Below are 16,287 nucleotides of genomic sequence, written 5' to 3' on the forward strand. Positions count from 1 at the left end.
GGGAGTCAGCCACTAGGGTTTCTTTAACCTGGCAAGACTACACGTCATCCTATTTCTTAATCCCCATGGCACTACATCCTCCAGGTATTCCCAATGATTCTGGGTCTCATTCCAGTGTATGGATTTGGGGAGGTTTCCAGGTACTAATCGGGGGAAATACTCTCGCATATGGGTGTGTATGCTAAGGTGAATGAATGACCCAAGCTTAGGCGCTCACCTATATGCTGGATGATCCCGCTGACGGTGGGCTGAAAGAGTTCGTTCATGGCCTCACAAGACATCCTGAGCATCCCATGTGAGGACCACTTCACGAAGTTCACACTGTAGATGGTGAAGGAGGCACAGGCCGATGGGTCAGGGTCCAGGTCCTACCTCTATTCCAGGCCAGAGTACCTGGGCGCATTCTGTATTGTGCCAACCACACTTATAGGGGCTTTAGACTCAAGTCTGTTCCAGGTCCAAACATGAGGTCCCAGGAGAGGAGCCTCCTTTTGCCTCAAACAGAGGAATACAGACCGGTTGGCTGGCAGGTGTGTGTGTGTGTGTGTGTGTGTGTGTGTGTGTGTGTCTGCAGGGAATGTGTGTGTGTGTGTGTGTGTCTGCAGGGAATGTGTGTGTGTGTATGGCTGCAGGGAATATGAGGTGGATATTGGCCTTTCCGGGTTGGCTGGCAGGTGTGTGTGTGTGTGTGTGTGTGTGTGTGTGGCTGCAGGGAATGTGTGTGTGTGTATGGCTGCAGGGAATATGAGGTGGATATGAGGTGGATATTGGCCTTTCCGGGTTGGCTGGCAGGTGTGTGTGTGTGTGTGTGTGTGTGTGTGTGTGGCTGCAGGGAATGTGTGTGTGTGTATGGCTGCAGGGAATACGAGGTGGATATTGGCCTTTCCGGGTTGGCTGGCAGGTGTGTGTGTGTGTGTGTGTGTGTGTGTGTGTGTGTGTGTGTGTGGCTGCAGGGAATGTGTGTGTGTGTATGGCTGCAGGGAATACGAGGTGGATATTGGCCTTTCCGGGTTGGCTGGCAGGTGTGGGGGTGTGTGTGTGTGTGTGTGTGTGTGTGTGTGTGTGTATGGCTGCAGGGAATATGAGATGGATATTGGCCTTTCCAGAGAAGGCAATGGCAACCCACTCCAGTGTTCTTGCCTGGAGAATCCCAGGGACCGGGGAGCCTGGTGGGCTGCCATCCATGGGGTCACACAGAGTTGGACACTGGCAGGTGTGTGTGTCTGTGTGTGTGTCTGTGTGTGTGTGTCTGTGTGTGTGTCTGTGTCTGTGTGTGTGTCTGTGTCTGTGTGTGTGTCTGTGTCTGTGTGTGTGTAGGTATGGCTGCAGGGAATATGAGATGGATATTGGCCTTTCCGGAGAAGGCAATGGCAACCCACTCCAGTGTTCTTGCCTGGAGAATCCCAGGGACCGGGGAGCCTGGTGGGCTGCCATCCATGGGGTCACACAGAGTTGGACACGACTGAAGCGACTTAGCAGCAGCAGCAGCATTGGCCTTTCCCTGAGGGCTCAAGATTCTCTTGCTTCCGTTTGGGCTGCACATTTCAGCTGGGGTACTCATGCCCCTCCCCCTGCCTCCACCTGGGCTGGCATGACTTGTGCCTGGGCCAGATCAAGTGGATCCTCTACTGCCTCCTGGAGCCCACACCTTTCCCTATAGGGGCGGTCCCCCGCTCACCTGCTCTTGCGCAGGGCCGTCTCCACATTGTGGCCTCCCTGCTTACGGTAGAAGTCAATGAAGGAGAATGGTAGGGAGATGTTGACCGCCCCTGTACGGTGCGGGCCTGCAGTGCGTTTGCGGGCCTCGAAGGCTATAGTCAGATCCACCCAGGCTGCTGGACGCTGCCTTTTGAAGGTGGTGATGAAGTCCTCACCGAAGATGCGGCCCAGCAGCTGCTCGAAAGCCAGGTCCACGCCCACCGCGCCACAGGGGCCGCCTGGTGTCCAGCAGAAAAGGAAGAGGGCAACAGTGCTCATTCCGCTGCCAGGAGGTATTAGCAGGGCAAGGGCTCTGGGCACCAAGGGCACTGACTGGCTACTCACCAGATGCCTTGTAGAGCTCCTTGAGGGTGCCATGGGGCTGCTCCAGCTGGTGCACAGTCAGGTCCACTGTGCCTCCCCCACAGTCTGCCACCACATAGCGATCTCCTGTGGGGGCAAGCATGAGCACACACTTGTGGCCGTTTAGCTCTAGACCCTCTGGAGACTCAACCAGTCTTCAGCCCTGCCCCAGGTCCTGAGCCCTATCTGCAGGGCTATGGGAGTTACGGTTGAAAGGGGCTTCAGGTCACTGGGTAGGGGCACAAGGTGTGAGGGAAAATTATCCCAGGGCTCTGCAGCTTCACCTGCAGAGAATCCCCTGGAGGAAGGGGTTAGTGGCATGGCTGTGAGTGGGGGGTTGGAGTGCAGGTGATGGTGAGGGGGACTACCAGCTTAGGTACAGCTGATGGAGTTGGAAAGGGCAGGGTTCCTAGAGGCTAGAGCTGACTTTGGGACTGTTTACCCACCCTCAGTATCTGGTATCCCGCAGGGCCCAAGGAATATCCCTCCATTGCCCCTCCCTCCCCCACCTGCTTGCATATCAGCCCACAGCTCTCCAACACCCGACTCCACCAGGAATGTCCGGCTGTGGCGGGATCTTCGAAGCTGCTCTCGGGCTGAGTGTTGAGGGACAGCAGGACAGTCAGGTCAGGAGGCTGCAAAACCTTGCCTTAATATAGAGGGGCTCAGGCCATGGCAAAATCAGAATTAGGAAGGTCTAGAGGAACTGGGGAGGAGGGGAGATCCTGAAACCTGTCCCTATCATAGAAGGTTGACACAGCAGTCTCAGTGCCTAGTCCTGGCAGCAGGAGCCTGGGGCTGGTGGAGGTCGGGGGACAGCTGACATTCCAGGAGGGGAGGGAAAACTGATTCAGTGCTGTTTAAGGGAAAGCTGAAGACCTCCACCTTCAGCTTAGAGTATCTTTGTCAGTAACCCCAGCACCTCTTCCTAGGGTAGGCTGTCACCACCCCTACCACCCCTAGCCCCACCCCCACCCCTGCTCCCCACCTCAGATTCAGGGTTGGATTGAGTCCTACCATCCTCAGACAGTGCTACTCCAGGGCACGGTATAGTCTTCAGTGCCTGCCTCCAAGGTCACCACTAGGCAGCACCCCTGGGGTTGGCTCACCCTGACGGAAGCTGGAGTCAATGGAGCGGCGTTCGCCCAGGCACCCTCTGCCTGGAGCTCGGCTACTCAGATCCACGAGCTGGTGCAGACGCAGCTTGCGGCAGTAGACAGAGGCAGCCTCAGGCTCCAGGGCGATGAGTAATTGCTCTGCATCCTCTCTCGACACTAGTCCAGCCTGAGGACGGTGGTTGGCAGGGTTGGGGAGCATCGTGGACCAGGCATCACACTGAAGTGGCACCTCAGTGCGGGCAACCAGGGCCTGTGGGGCTCCTATCTCCTCCCCATTATACTGCAGCCATGCTAGGCCTCTCAAGGCCCTTCCATGCTGCACAGATTTGGAGCTGTCTCAGAGCCACCCTATGACCAGGCTTGGGGTGGGAGGGATGGCTGTGGCCAAGGATGCCATGGGGTTGCCCAGCAGGGAGGGACCTTAGACTGAGTGAAAACCTAGAGCACCCGGGATCTGCCCCAGGCTGCCCAATGTGGCCTGGGCTGCAGGAAGGTCCCCTTCACAAGTCCTGGGTTGGCAGCTGACCACTGGCTGAGGGGGTTAGTGGAGACTCCAGAATAGTGTATTAGGGGGTATAATGGCCAGACCAATCAGAAGGGATGGTGGGGGAGTCCCCTTTAGCTTACTCAACTCCCTTTCTTCACTGGTAATGGACAGTGGCCATGGGCTTCCCCACTCTCTTGAGAACTTTGTTCTCAAGCAATGTGATATAGAAGAAAAGACACTTAAAACAGTGAAATTTCAGGTACCAAGGCAAGCAAGCTAGGGGGGAAAAACACTTTCTGTTACTTCCTGCATCAGGACAGGGGATCCCCATAGGAAGCACTTTATGGTTTTGTGGCATTCCTCAGATTCTGACCAGGTGGGGGGTGGGGATGGATGGGTATCAAGACTTCCTGCCCAGGGCCAGCCCTTTCTGAACTGACAGCCCGGCAACAGTGTGGGAGGAAGCAGGGTGGGTAAACAAGCAGGGGGCTACTGGGGTGGGGGCGTTTGTTTTGGCTGGGAGAGGCCATGCTTTCATTCTGGTCTCTGAAAGGGGGATGGATGCCCACTGACCTTGGGGTTAGCTCCTTCCAGAGACAAGTGAGGGCACCTGCGGATTTGACACCTAGGAAAAGGTATGTTTCTGGGGGGTTGAAGGTTCCGGTTTCTTCCAGGGGAGGGTGCACTGGAATTCCTGAGACTGCTTTTCCAACCTTCCCATCTCCACTGGGGGTGGGGCGGGGGTGGGGGGAGGGTGCCTGAGCTGCAGTCTCCCTTTCTCCAGAACTTTGGGCCTCTCTTATGGTAGGAAGATCAGCAAACATAGGCCAAAATCACCTCCCTTCATAGTTCCATAGTCTTCTTTCCTCTGCTCAAGAACTTAAACTGGTTGGAGCTGTGGTGAAAATACTGATGCTGGCTCAAGTGGACGTTCTTGGCGTCCTGCCCTGCTACTGTCAGTGTTACCTGCTATCAGCTTCCCATTGCCCCTGCTCTGGAGAACTGCCTTCAACTGAATGAGAACTACTCACTTGGCGGGGCTTACTCCAACCAGTTACCAATGACAAACTGATAACGATGGACAAAAAGCCACCCCTCTTGCCTCCCTGTGGCTAACACTAGGGTACAGTCTCCCTCCAGAGCTCTCCGTGGGATCAGGCTGAGGCTAGACTCCAGATGAGACCCATCCCCGTGCAGCTGTTTCTCCTGTCCTGCTTTCCTCACTCCCCTTTCACCTGAGAGTCCTTCTTCAATACACCACATGCACAAGAATTCCCATCTTGGACTCTGCTTCTAGGAAACCTGCATTAAGACAGTGGTTAAGCGGGCCTGGGCTGTCCCTTGTCCCTCAGCTCTCTGTTCCTGCAGGCCCACCCCCTCTCTTGGTGGCAACAACCCTCGAAAATACCCAGCAGGGTGGGGCTGGCAGTCCTTACACAAGGACTCTGTGGTCCCAAGGGTGGTGTATGAATGAGGGTATGGAGCCACGCCCGGGGCCCTTCCGAGCAACACCCACACTCTGCCTGCATGTTCTCACCAGGTAGGCAGCCTCCCGCATGAACTGCTTGGCTGGTTGCTTCCAGATGGCAGGCACGGTCAACACCCAGCGCACACTGTCCTCCTCCAGCAGTGACGGGCACTGCTCCCTCAGCTCCTGGAGCATGATGGGGCAGTGAAGGGGAGGGCTGGCTTGGTCTGGGGGGTGTGTCTTTATAGGAGCTGGAGGAGCTAATCAGGCCTGAGGAACTTCCCAGCTGACTTGGGAGAATCTTAACACCCCCTTTCCCACCACCACCACCTCCCCAACCCCTGACGCAGGGCTACCAGATAGGAAGGCAGAGGACTGGAAAAGATGACCTCTGTCTTCTGACAGTGGCTACTCAGTGGATGGGCTGAGGGGAAAGGATAGGCATGGGGGTTGTCCACCCCAGTAAGCAGAGATAGGGTCACAGCACACCTGAAGGGCATGCTCCTTGAAGAAGCGCAAGGCATGAGCGAACACCTCCAGGGCAGGCATTTTCTTTCCGTTTACTGCCTCTAGCTGGGTCTTCAAAGTGAGATCCTGGGAGGGACATAGGGCAACTCTATAGGAGGCCACAGCTCTCTATTTCCTGACAACCGCTTCTATTTACCCCCATTTCCTGCACTCCCCTCTTTGCTACTGTCCCACTCTGGCTCTAATCTTAGGTCAGTTCCCCCCAGCCCTTCCCTTACCCTATCATACCCCGTGGTCAGGCCTCCATCCCTCATGTGCAAACTCCGCCTCCAGGGCCCCCTCACCTTTCAGCTTTGCCCACCCTCCATGAGGCCGCCCTCCCTGCTTTCCCTCCTAGCCCTGCCTTCCTGGCTGGAGCTGGGCCCTGAGCCAGAATGTGACTCACGGTGGTACTGTGGATCTTCATCTTGAACTTCTCGAAGTAGAGCCAGTCACGAGCCTCCTCAGGGTCCAGATCGTGGTAGTAATCGCGGGCTGTATAGCCAAAGCTGTGAAAGGCACCCTCTGGGGTCAGCAGCAGGCAGGTAGGGGTCTTCTGGTGGGCCACACCTGGGTCCCCACCTTCCCATTTCCTGTGGAGGCAGGAGGCTGTCAGTGTGGTCCGCAGTAATCTTCCCTTCATGGGGTTGGGTGCTGGCTCTGGGACCAGCTGTGTGACTTGGGGCAGCTCACTTGGCTTCCCCAGGCTCCATATGTAAAACGGGAATGATAACGGTACCTACCTTTTAGGGTTCTTGTGAATATGGTGCTTGGCATCCACTTAAATCTCCATAAATGTTGCTCATGGGATCATCTCTATCCATGGAGCCATGGGTCCCATTCGACATCCTCAGCTTCTGCTCCCTCCCATGAAGTACACCCTTTGACTTCACCTCCCTGTCCTTTTAACAAGTAGCAGCAAGCCATCATCCATCTGCCTTGTCTGGCCTTCTGATGAGTCTCTCCAGGACCCTGGCAGAGGCCTTCTCCCAGCTGGCTGGTTGTCCTCCTCTAGGCCACGTTCCACATAGCTAAGCTCTACGATCATTCCTGTCTGGCCCACCTCAGCAGCTACATCCCAGCTGACTACACCTTCAACAGGCCCCCAAACCCTGAGATTCCAAACTTCCCTGTATGCAGTCATCATCTGGACCTCTACCCACAACTCACTGCCCAGGTCATTGGCCTGGCAAATCCTTCTTCCCTTTCCTCTGCCTTTTCTGATGCCCTGACTACTCTAGGCCAAGCTCACCACTGCATCCATTTGGGGGAAGGAACTAGGAATCCAGGAAGAAGGAAGAGCATGTGCAAGTTTATAGAGGTGTCAAAGAGTGGGGAGAACTAGCTATAAGCTGGCTCAAAGCAGCAATGTTAAGATCAACTAAGGAGTATCAAATGTCATATCAGAATTCTGTCTTGGTGGGTTTTAAGGGAGTGAAGAAGCATGACCACATTTGCCTTTAGAAATGTCTTTGGTTCCCATGTAGCAACAGAGTGGAGGAGAGGGAGGGTGGAGAAGGAAAACCAGGGAGGATATTGCAGCCATTCAAGTGAGAGAGGGTGGGGCTGAACTCAGGGGTATGAGTCGGGGAGAGAAGTAGATGGGTATTACAGAGATATCAGGGAGATAGAAATGATGGGGCTTGGTGGCTAGTGGGAGTAGAAAGGGCTTGGGAGGAGGCCAGAATGTCCCCCAGTCACTCCTGTGACTGTTATCTCCATAGTATCCCTTCACGTGTCCTCAGCCCTAGCAACAGGCCCAGCGTGGCCTCAGCTGTGTGTGCTGACAAGCTGGAATGCCATTCAGCTCCTAGAAAGCTCTAAGGTCCTAGGGCCTTTGTGGCCTCAGATGGATGTGGAGGGAGCAGAGAAAGGGGAAGGACAGTCCACATTCATGCAGGTCAAGTCCCCTGTATCACTGGGGCAGTGACCCTTGGCTGTCTTTCCATATAGCCTCCCAGGCCCTGGTGAAGCCTGCCAATCCTCCATCCCAGTCTGAGTTGGGAGCTTTGGCATCTTCCACCTACGGCTACAGTCTCACTAAGATACATTCAAAGGATCAGGGTCTTGAGGCCTGAAGGGAGGTATCAAACAAATGTTTTGTTCAAACAAAACTCAACAAACTTCATCAGAATGGATTTTTCAAACAGCTCTTTCATGACAACTGTGTGACTTGTCAATTCAGCTAACCTCTCTAGTCCTTCATTTCCTTGTATTTCATTTGCAATATTGAACCTAGGACTGCCTCTAGGAACCTACCACATAGAAATTCCAGCACAAGTTTCCAAGGAAGAGTATTCATTGCAACACTTTTTGTAATGGTGTAAGCTTAGAAGGAAAAACTTCCTCAAAACTATCAATAGAATGAATACATTATGATACATCTGAACTGTGGAATACTATGCAACAATGTAAAGAAAATGGTGGCTCTCTCCATATTCACATGAAACATCTACAAAATAGTGCTGAAAGCTTAAAGCAAGTTGTATGTTTTATTTTAAAACCACGTATTTGTGCATACATGTGTGTCCCTATGACTAGCCCAGAAAAAAATAATAGGAAATTTACAATAAAAAATGAAGCCCAACATTTTCTTGCAGAGGTCAAAGGGCTGCCCCAACTGGGGCTGAGGGCCCAGACCTGGGTCCCATCCTCCAAACTTTTGCCCCAGTAGGGAGCCCAGACTAGGGCTGGAAAGCTTCTCTGAGAAGACCCCATGTCTCGTGAGTGACACTACTTCCGGGACTAGGTCTCTCCCAGGGTGTAGGCCTCCCCGCAACCAATCTCCCAGTCCAGCCACTCTCACCTCATCATGTGGATGGCCTCAGGGTCACTGGCAAAGCTGAAGGCATAGCCACTGGATGTGGTGCCAAAGTCAATAGCCACTACCACGGAGAAGGGGGCCTGCTGAGGGCCTCGGGCCTCGGGCTTCTGCAAGTGCAAGAGCTAGTCAGGGAGCGGCCAGAGGGCTAGGCTGACTGCATGTGGAGGTCCTCCCCACCCCTGGCTGTGGTCCAGACCAGCCCTGGCCCACCCCCACCTACCTCCTGCCTGACTTCTCTCCCCTCCTAAGCTCCTGACTGAGCCCTTGAGATGCTAACTGCTCAGAAAGCCCAAGGCCTCTCAGGTAGCCCCATGAAGTTTTGAGCTCAAGTTCCTAACTCCCTGCCCTTCTGCCTGGGCTGCCTTAGCCCCACCCCCATCTTACATCATTTCCAGCCTGGGCCCAGCTGGAAGCAGTTCTGCTGCTCTGAGCAGCTTCATAGCACATGGACCTGTGTATGAGACCCTTCTGCTCTTTGTGGCCACAGTGAAATAGCCCAACTCTGTCCAGGTTTGTGGCAGAGAAGAGAACCCCATGCATGTGCCTCAGAGTGGTCCTTACCTTCTCCCAAGCTAGGCCTGGGCTCCCTGAGAACAATGGGGTCCCCAGGTTGGATCACTAGGGTGAGGCCACCCTGGGTAGGGTGACTTAGGAAATTTGGAGGTGATGGTTATGGCTTAGATATTTCAAGCTAGCAGTTACCAAACTATTTTTTAGCCATGTGTCTCCTCTTCCCTAGATATATCTTTTAATAAGGTGGGGCTGTGGTTGACAGGAGGGGAAGCAAGTCTGGGAGGCCCAGTGCACTGAGGACCTACCAAACTAGTTGCTCAGAAGTACACCTGCCCAGGCAGGCTAGTTGCAATGGTTCCCGGATGTCATCCTGGAGGGGGCTCATCTCAGTAAACCTGTCACTCCTATAGTCCAAGGTCACCTAAGGCTAACCCATCTGGGGAGAACATGAGTGTACAGGGGCAGGAGGCATGGTGGTACTCCCAGCCCAGACCTGCGGGCTCTTCTAGACACCAATGCAACCCTCCCCACCACCTGGGCCCCCCACCACCCTGAGCCCTGCCCTAGGCTTACTGGAGACTGTGAGGGTGTGAGAGGGGCAATGCCACAGCTTTCCTGGGTCCTTGGGGAGGCAGGTGGGCTGGGCACTGGAGACCGCTGTGGGCTGGAGCCTGCAAAGAGAGGATAAATCACTCTGGTACAATTAGGGTAAGGGGCTGTGACTAGGTCCCAGATGTGGGGGTTCCCCATCAGTCACTGCTGGGCCAAGGTGAGCAGTACCCTGCTGGGGAAGAAGGACTAGGGAGGGAAGGTAGGAAGGACAGGACTGAGGTGGGGGTGGGGGATACCTGGGCTCAGGGCCCATTATCAGTTAGAGGTGACCTATTCCTGAAGGGTGACTCATACTTCATCTAGGGACTCACTGTCTTCCTCAGCACCCGTCAGGCATGGTGGGGACGGGGAGGGATAGGGAAGCATTGTGGGGGTGGGAAGGACTGAGCCCAAAGATAGAAGGGCAGGAGAGAGGGGCAGGTGAGCTCCTGGGTGAGGATGGAGAAACCAGAAGAGGTGTGGGAACTACAGACCTGAGTGGGAGGTGGACAGCTGCTCTTCTCCCCGTAAGTTCAGCCTCATGTTCTAATCAGGACCTGGGGGAACTGCCTCTCCTACCAACCCTCTGCCCCCAAGGGTCATGGACAGGCCCAGCCCTGCCCTGAGCAGCCCTGAGCTGAGAGGTGTCTAACCACAGGAGGAAGGCAGAATACAAGCTCCTGTCCCCAACAACACCCACAGACCTGAAGCCAGCATTTGTGTGAGGAGGCTCCCTTGAGACCCTCTCACAGGCCCAGGATGGAGCTGGACCTTTGGTGGGAGGAAGCAGTGCAGCCCGCAGAAGGCAGCTGGCTTGGAGGCTCAGGCAGTTCAGGAGGCAGGAGGGCCTGCCTGGCTGGACATCCCCCAGGTGTGGGCTGATGGCTCAACACCACCACACTGGGCTTTGCTGAGGCCCCTGTGCAGAGCACTGGGGCTGCCCTGGGATCTGTGTGTGGGGACGGGAGGCTGGCCAGGGAGATTGGTGGGGTCTGGCATTTAGACACACTGGAAAATCAAACAGACCTGTCTAGCTTTAGGCTGAGCCAGGGCTGGGGCCTCGACTCCCTCAGCCACAGCCATGGGGCCCTGACAAGTCCCAGGCCACCCCAGCCTTGGGGTACCCTTGGAACATATGTGAGGGGCGGGGCATGAAGGGGACTTTAGGAAGGGCCTGCACAGGGCTGGCATCTGTCTTGCAGTGCTGGAGGGGCAAGGACACGGTGGTCACACTTCCAGAGGCCGTTTTTCTTAGCCAACCGGTTCAGGCTTGGGCCAAGCTGCTGTGGTTTGAGCCTGGGAAGGGAGGCAGGAAGGAAGGCCCAGCCCACCAGGTCTTTGTGAGTGGACTTCCTGAGGCGTGTCTGTCCTGCTGCCTGGCCTCCCACCCCTGCACAAAACCCAGAGCCTGCTCCCAGACCAGGCCAGACATGCATGCACAGAGTTCTGTGCAGATATACACACACCCTCACTTGAGACCCTGTGCCCAGAGACCTGCCCTTAGGCAGACAGGCAGGGACACACACTCACACATACTATATACACACCCTGCACAAAACACATGCACACCCATACAGCCCTGTGCACACAGGCCTGCCCTGCATACACTTACTTGTAGACACTCGGGGGTCCCATGAACAGGCTTGCAGAGTGTGCACACACACACACACTCACATACATAGTCCTGTTGCACTAACCCACCCTGTACACACACACTCACAGAACAGCTCTCAGGAGCCTCTGCTGAGAGAGGCATGTGGACAGACTAGGGGTCAGTCTGAGTGCTGGGGTGACAGGGGCAATGGGCCTAGATGGAGGTGAGGGGGCAGGCCTTACCAATGTACAGCCCCTGTAGGTCCATCTCCGGGACAGCCAGCATCCTTGCAGGCCCTATAGCTGTGAACAAGAATAGACAAGCAGAATGGCATTTATTTGCTCCTTTGTTCCCTTACTGAATAATTATTTATTTACTTTCAGCTGGAGTCCTTTGAAGCAAGTCCCAGACGTCATGTTGCTTGACGTATAAATTCTTTAACATGTCTCTTCAACAGATACAGATTTTTAAAAAGACATTGCCACAACACCACTATCATGTCCAATAAAATCAATAGTAATTCCTTAATCTCATCCAGTGCTCAATCCCACAGTCCTAGTTTGTCTCAAAAATGTTTTTTTTTTTTTTTGGCTGCACTACCTGGCTTGCTGAATTTTAGTTCCCTGAGCAGGGAAAGAACCAGGGCCTGCTGCAGTGGAAGCAGAGTCCTAACCACGGGACTGCAGGGAAGCCCCTCAGAAATGTCTTTTTTTAACAGTTGCTTTGTTGGAACCAGGATGCTCCTAAGTGTTTTCAGGTGCCCATTCTCTGCCAGATGCTGTGGGACACTGTTCCTGTCCTGGGGGCCCATAGCATGGTGGAGAAATTGTTCCTAATCAGATAATCATGTACCTGAATCTGAGATTACAAATGGTGCTATGACGGATACAAGCAGGGCAGAAAGGGTAGCATGGCAAAGCTGGAGAAAGGGGTTGGGCTTGGCTTATCGTGCAGACAGATCCTGGTGGACTCAATTTTAAACCTGGTTTTATATGAAGGACGAGCAAATCCTGCAGGGTTTGAAGTGGCAAAGTGGAGACAGGCGCATGACTAAATCTGTTTTAAAAATCCCACCTGGCTGCATGGAAGTATGGACTGCAGCAGGACAACATGAAACAGGGGCCAACAGTGCTCCAGGCAACAGATGCTGACTGCGTATCTTGAGACATAAGTGCACACATGTACGTTAGAAGTTAAAATCAACAAGCCTGACAGAAGTTGGCTGGATTGGACTTGGGAGATTAGGAAGAAGGTGTTCTTCTTAGACTGACTGACCCAAGCAAGGAGATGGATGGTCAGATGGAGAATCCTGGAGCAGTGCAAGCTGGCAGGGGGAAAGGGGCAGTGTTCCGGGTGCAGTTTTTGAAACTGCTGAGAAAACAGACCAAGGAGTCAGGTGACATATGACCTAGAGGTCAGGGAGAATTCCAAGGTGGAGATTTGTGTTTGGTGTCATTGTCACAGGAAGTTTGGTGGAGAGTAGCGTGGGGGAAGGGAAGAGAGGAGAAGCTCTGAATAAAGGTTGACAGGAGGAAGGTTGGCTGGCCAGGGAGACAGGGATGCCTGCTATGGTTTCATGAAGATCTCGATAAGAGAAGGCCGCGAAGCTAGATCCTTCAGAGATTTTTAGATGAAACTGGAAACACCAGATTTAATGTTTTAAAGGCCCAGGGCATTTTGGTGGAATGAAGGAATGGGGTGGGAGTCTGGTAGGCAAGGAGGGAGCAGAGGATGAGAGAACAGAGCTAGCACTTCCCGCTAGTGCAGCTGAGGTCAGGAGGTGATGTGCATCTTACCTGGAAGAAAATAAAGCTTGAGGAGGGGAGGACAGGATTTTGTTTTCTAAGATGAGAGGAACTTGAGCTTCTGTCCGCCAGCTCCCAAGAGCTGATTCTGTGCATCTCTTCTCAATTTTGCATTTATTGACATCACATTTGATAGTTTGAAATCAGCCATGGTGATTACACCACACAAGCTGGCAAACTGCAAATCAGGTTTTTCTCCCTCTTGGGGAGCAGACTGAAAAACATTTACCAACAAAGACTGGATCAAGGCCACAGGAGAGATGATGGCAGCCGTACTTATAAGTCGTTTCAATTCATCAGCAAAAACATTGAACACTTCTTCCAGCCAGGTTCTACAGCTAAGTGCTGGGGAAATACTGCTCAATGAATGGATTTTCTCAACCAAGGATATTGTATTTGGAGCAGAAACAATCTAGAATAACCAAGAAAAAGACTCAGGGGTTGTCATTCTAAGTTGATTCCTTGTCCAAACCATTGTCTATAATTACCCCAGCTCTTATCTCTGAGCCTGTGATACACTGAGTGCTCTGATACTCAGGGCTGACAAGGGCCTATTAGGCACCTTAAGGACACCTGGCTGGAGTGCATCCTGTTGCCTCTCTGCGCCTCAGTGCCCTTTCCTGTAAAACAGATCATGCAGGTGCTTGTGAGGATCAAGTCCAAGGATGGAAGGTGGTTGGTAAAAAGGCAGATGTGAGCGGTGTTCTTTCCCTTCATGATGTGGATTCTGAAGTTTTTCTTGTCAGAATTTTTGGTCTTATTGAAACTTTTATTCTAGTCATTCTGAGTTCTTTAGAGAAGGAGGGAGGCCCTGAATCAATTTGTGTTAATAAAGGAGGATCCTGCTGATTCTCTGAGAGATGGAGTTAGAAGCAGGTGGCAGCCACACAAGCATGCATACATGCCCCATATTTCTTTGGGACATCCTTACCATGCATACACACCCGTTTACCAGAAACATGTAGGGAGAATGCTGATCATGGGACTCAGGACAACCTCCACTCCCAAAAGCTACATCTGGGCAGGGTCTGCAGCTGGAAATGGGGGGAGGTAGAACCCTGCCCCAGGGGTCCACTAATTTCAGACTGGTGATGCTTATGGGTTTGAGAATAATTGAATGGGCCAGTTTGGCTTACACAGAAAGTAACCATTTCCTGGCTACAAGAGCAGGCTAAACCCTGGCCCCAGCCTGACCCCTGCCCTACCCACAGACACTTAATCCCACCTCCGGTCTGTCCCTTAACCTCACCCATGGACTGACCCATAGCCCTTAGCCTCATATTGACCTCTGATCTTCAGCTTTACCCTGACCCAACAGGCCTGACTGGGGACTAGGACAGGGTGTGGCTGAGGAGGGAGTTGAAACCAGAGATTCCCAACCCACAGTGTTCCCCAGACTACAAAAGCCCAGGACTTTCTGTCCAATGGAGAGAAATCTCCAACGATCTTTTCCTCAGTTGGGCGTGATGAGGCTGGGTCCTTGTGTCCCTTCCCATCCCCCACCAGAGCACTTGGACATGTGGTGCTGCTGGTGTTGCTGGGCTCCACACATACCCATCTTCTGCCCATGAAGGCAAAGAGCCCACCCAACTTTACAGCTCACCTCCATACCCCCACAGGCCTTTTCCCTGCACCCTGCCTCTTCTATCCACTGCTCTCTCTCATCATCCTGCCATTCAGCAAACAAAGACAAGCCACGGGCATTTTTCCCAAACCAGAGACTGAGCCAACCTGGGCCCAAGGGACAGATCAGAAATGGCACCCAAAGGGCTGCCCCCATCTGTCTCTGGAGAGGCGCCCTCAAGGTGAGGGACCAGAGGGAGGCTGTGGGGTGAGAAAGCTGCCTTCTCCTGGGCTGGGGCAGGGAATGACAGAAAAGGCCTCCTGCATCCCCTCCCTGTCCTCCGCTTTTCTTTCCATACATCCTGCCCCACCCCCATGGGTCCCCATCAAGGGAGCAGCCAGCTCACAAACAACCTCTGTCCCACAGAGCCTAGGGCCTAAGCCCCTCCCACCCTCTCGAGCGGTCCCTCATCACCTCTCTTACCTTCTGGGGATCCAGGGCTGCCTTCACTCTCGCAGGGAGTCCATATTTTAGAGCTTCCTCCCTCCCAGTCCCTCTCTCCCATACGAGCTATGCCTCCTGGCTCCACAGCCCCCACAGGGAGCCAGACCCCACTCCACCTGGATCCCCACACTGGCCTCACAGAGAGAAACCAGAGGTCCCTGTTCATGAGGCCAGCCCACAGTCTAGCACTGCAGCACCCCAGCCACTCTTGAACTTCTGAGCCCACAGGCCCTAGGAACTCCCCCTGCAGGCACCCCCAAAGTACACACATATTCAACCCCAGGGTCTCCACCTTCTGGCCTAAGCACCGCGTCCCTCCACAAACTTGCTCCCCTGGAGCAGCCCCCAGCCCCACAGCAGACGCCCAGACACAGAAGTCTCTCGAGCCCCACCCTCACCAGTGTAGGGTCCCAAAGCTCGGATGGGAGCCCTCAGTCGCTGCCCCAGTTGCCTTCCTGAACCCCAGAGCCCTGCTGGAGACAGGGGCTTGCAGCTCTGTGCCAGTCCCGTTCCCGAGGGTCAGGAAGTTTGTGGTGGGGTCTCAGCCGCCAGCCCGCGATGAAACCGCAAATCTTGGCGCCTTTCTCTCTAGGAGCCCAGCAGCGCCCTGCCCAGGACTCACCTCTGCCCTCCCGACAGCTCGACCTCTGTGCAGACGCCTGGAAGCTGGGCCCGCAGCCGGTGGGGTGGCCGTGCCCTGCCGCGGCGGCCACAGCCCTCGACGTGCGTCCAGCCCCGGCCCCGCTCTCCGCCCTGCAACGCCCGACCCCTCTCCCTTCCCCTCCCCCTCCCCCAGGCCGGATGGCCGCGCCGCCGCGCCGCCGGGTGGGCCAGCGCTCCAGCCCAGATGTGCGAGGCCGGGGCGGGGCCGGCAGCGCGGGCCTCCACCGAGGGGCCCCGCCCGGCTCCAGTCCACAGCCCCTCCCCGCGCCCCTCCTGCGCCTCCCACTTCCCAGCCACCCGGGGGGCCTTGAGGGAAGAAGGTTGAGGAGGCGAGGTAGAGGGTAGAAGAGAGGAATTTCAGAGCCCCCCTAGGCCTCCTGCAGCCGGCTGCGGACGGGCCCTCTGCTCACCTCAAGGCCACCGTGAGCCAGCTAGAAAGCCCACCTGCCTAGAGGGAGGGCCCTGCCCCATACCCTCAGAGCCCCTTCACCCAGACACCTACCCCCGCACCACATCCCCACCAAGATCCCTAGCTTGGTCTCCAAGGATCAGAGAAAAGAAGCCGACCTGAGGATGAGCACAGGCCTT

General features: G+C 54.7%; 1 protein-coding gene across 1 annotated transcript in view; it reads right to left on the bottom strand.

Moving 5' to 3' along the window:
* Positions 1–15,889, bottom strand: part of HSPA12B (heat shock protein family A (Hsp70) member 12B) — a 17,731-nt gene extending 1,842 nt beyond the window's left edge. The window contains exons 1-12 of the mRNA XM_069548074.1: positions 15,659–15,889; positions 11,406–11,465; positions 9,552–9,649; positions 8,448–8,572; positions 6,048–6,234; positions 5,624–5,728; positions 5,204–5,320; positions 3,171–3,345; positions 2,571–2,657; positions 2,044–2,148; positions 1,679–1,937; positions 218–321 (exon numbers count right to left, since the gene is read on the bottom strand). Of these exons, the coding sequence (XP_069404175.1) occupies positions 218–321; positions 1,679–1,937; positions 2,044–2,148; positions 2,571–2,657; positions 3,171–3,345; positions 5,204–5,320; positions 5,624–5,728; positions 6,048–6,234; positions 8,448–8,572; positions 9,552–9,649; positions 11,406–11,448 (1,405 nt within the window). The 5' untranslated portion in view covers positions 11,449–11,465; positions 15,659–15,889. The remainder of the gene's footprint in view (positions 1–217; positions 322–1,678; positions 1,938–2,043; positions 2,149–2,570; positions 2,658–3,170; positions 3,346–5,203; positions 5,321–5,623; positions 5,729–6,047; positions 6,235–8,447; positions 8,573–9,551; positions 9,650–11,405; positions 11,466–15,658) is intronic.
* Between the last annotated feature and the right edge of the window lie 398 nt (positions 15,890–16,287).

Source organism: Ovis canadensis, chromosome 13, assembly GCF_042477335.2.
Source record: "Ovis canadensis isolate MfBH-ARS-UI-01 breed Bighorn chromosome 13, ARS-UI_OviCan_v2, whole genome shotgun sequence".
Taxonomy (NCBI): Eukaryota; Metazoa; Chordata; class Mammalia; order Artiodactyla; family Bovidae; genus Ovis; species Ovis canadensis.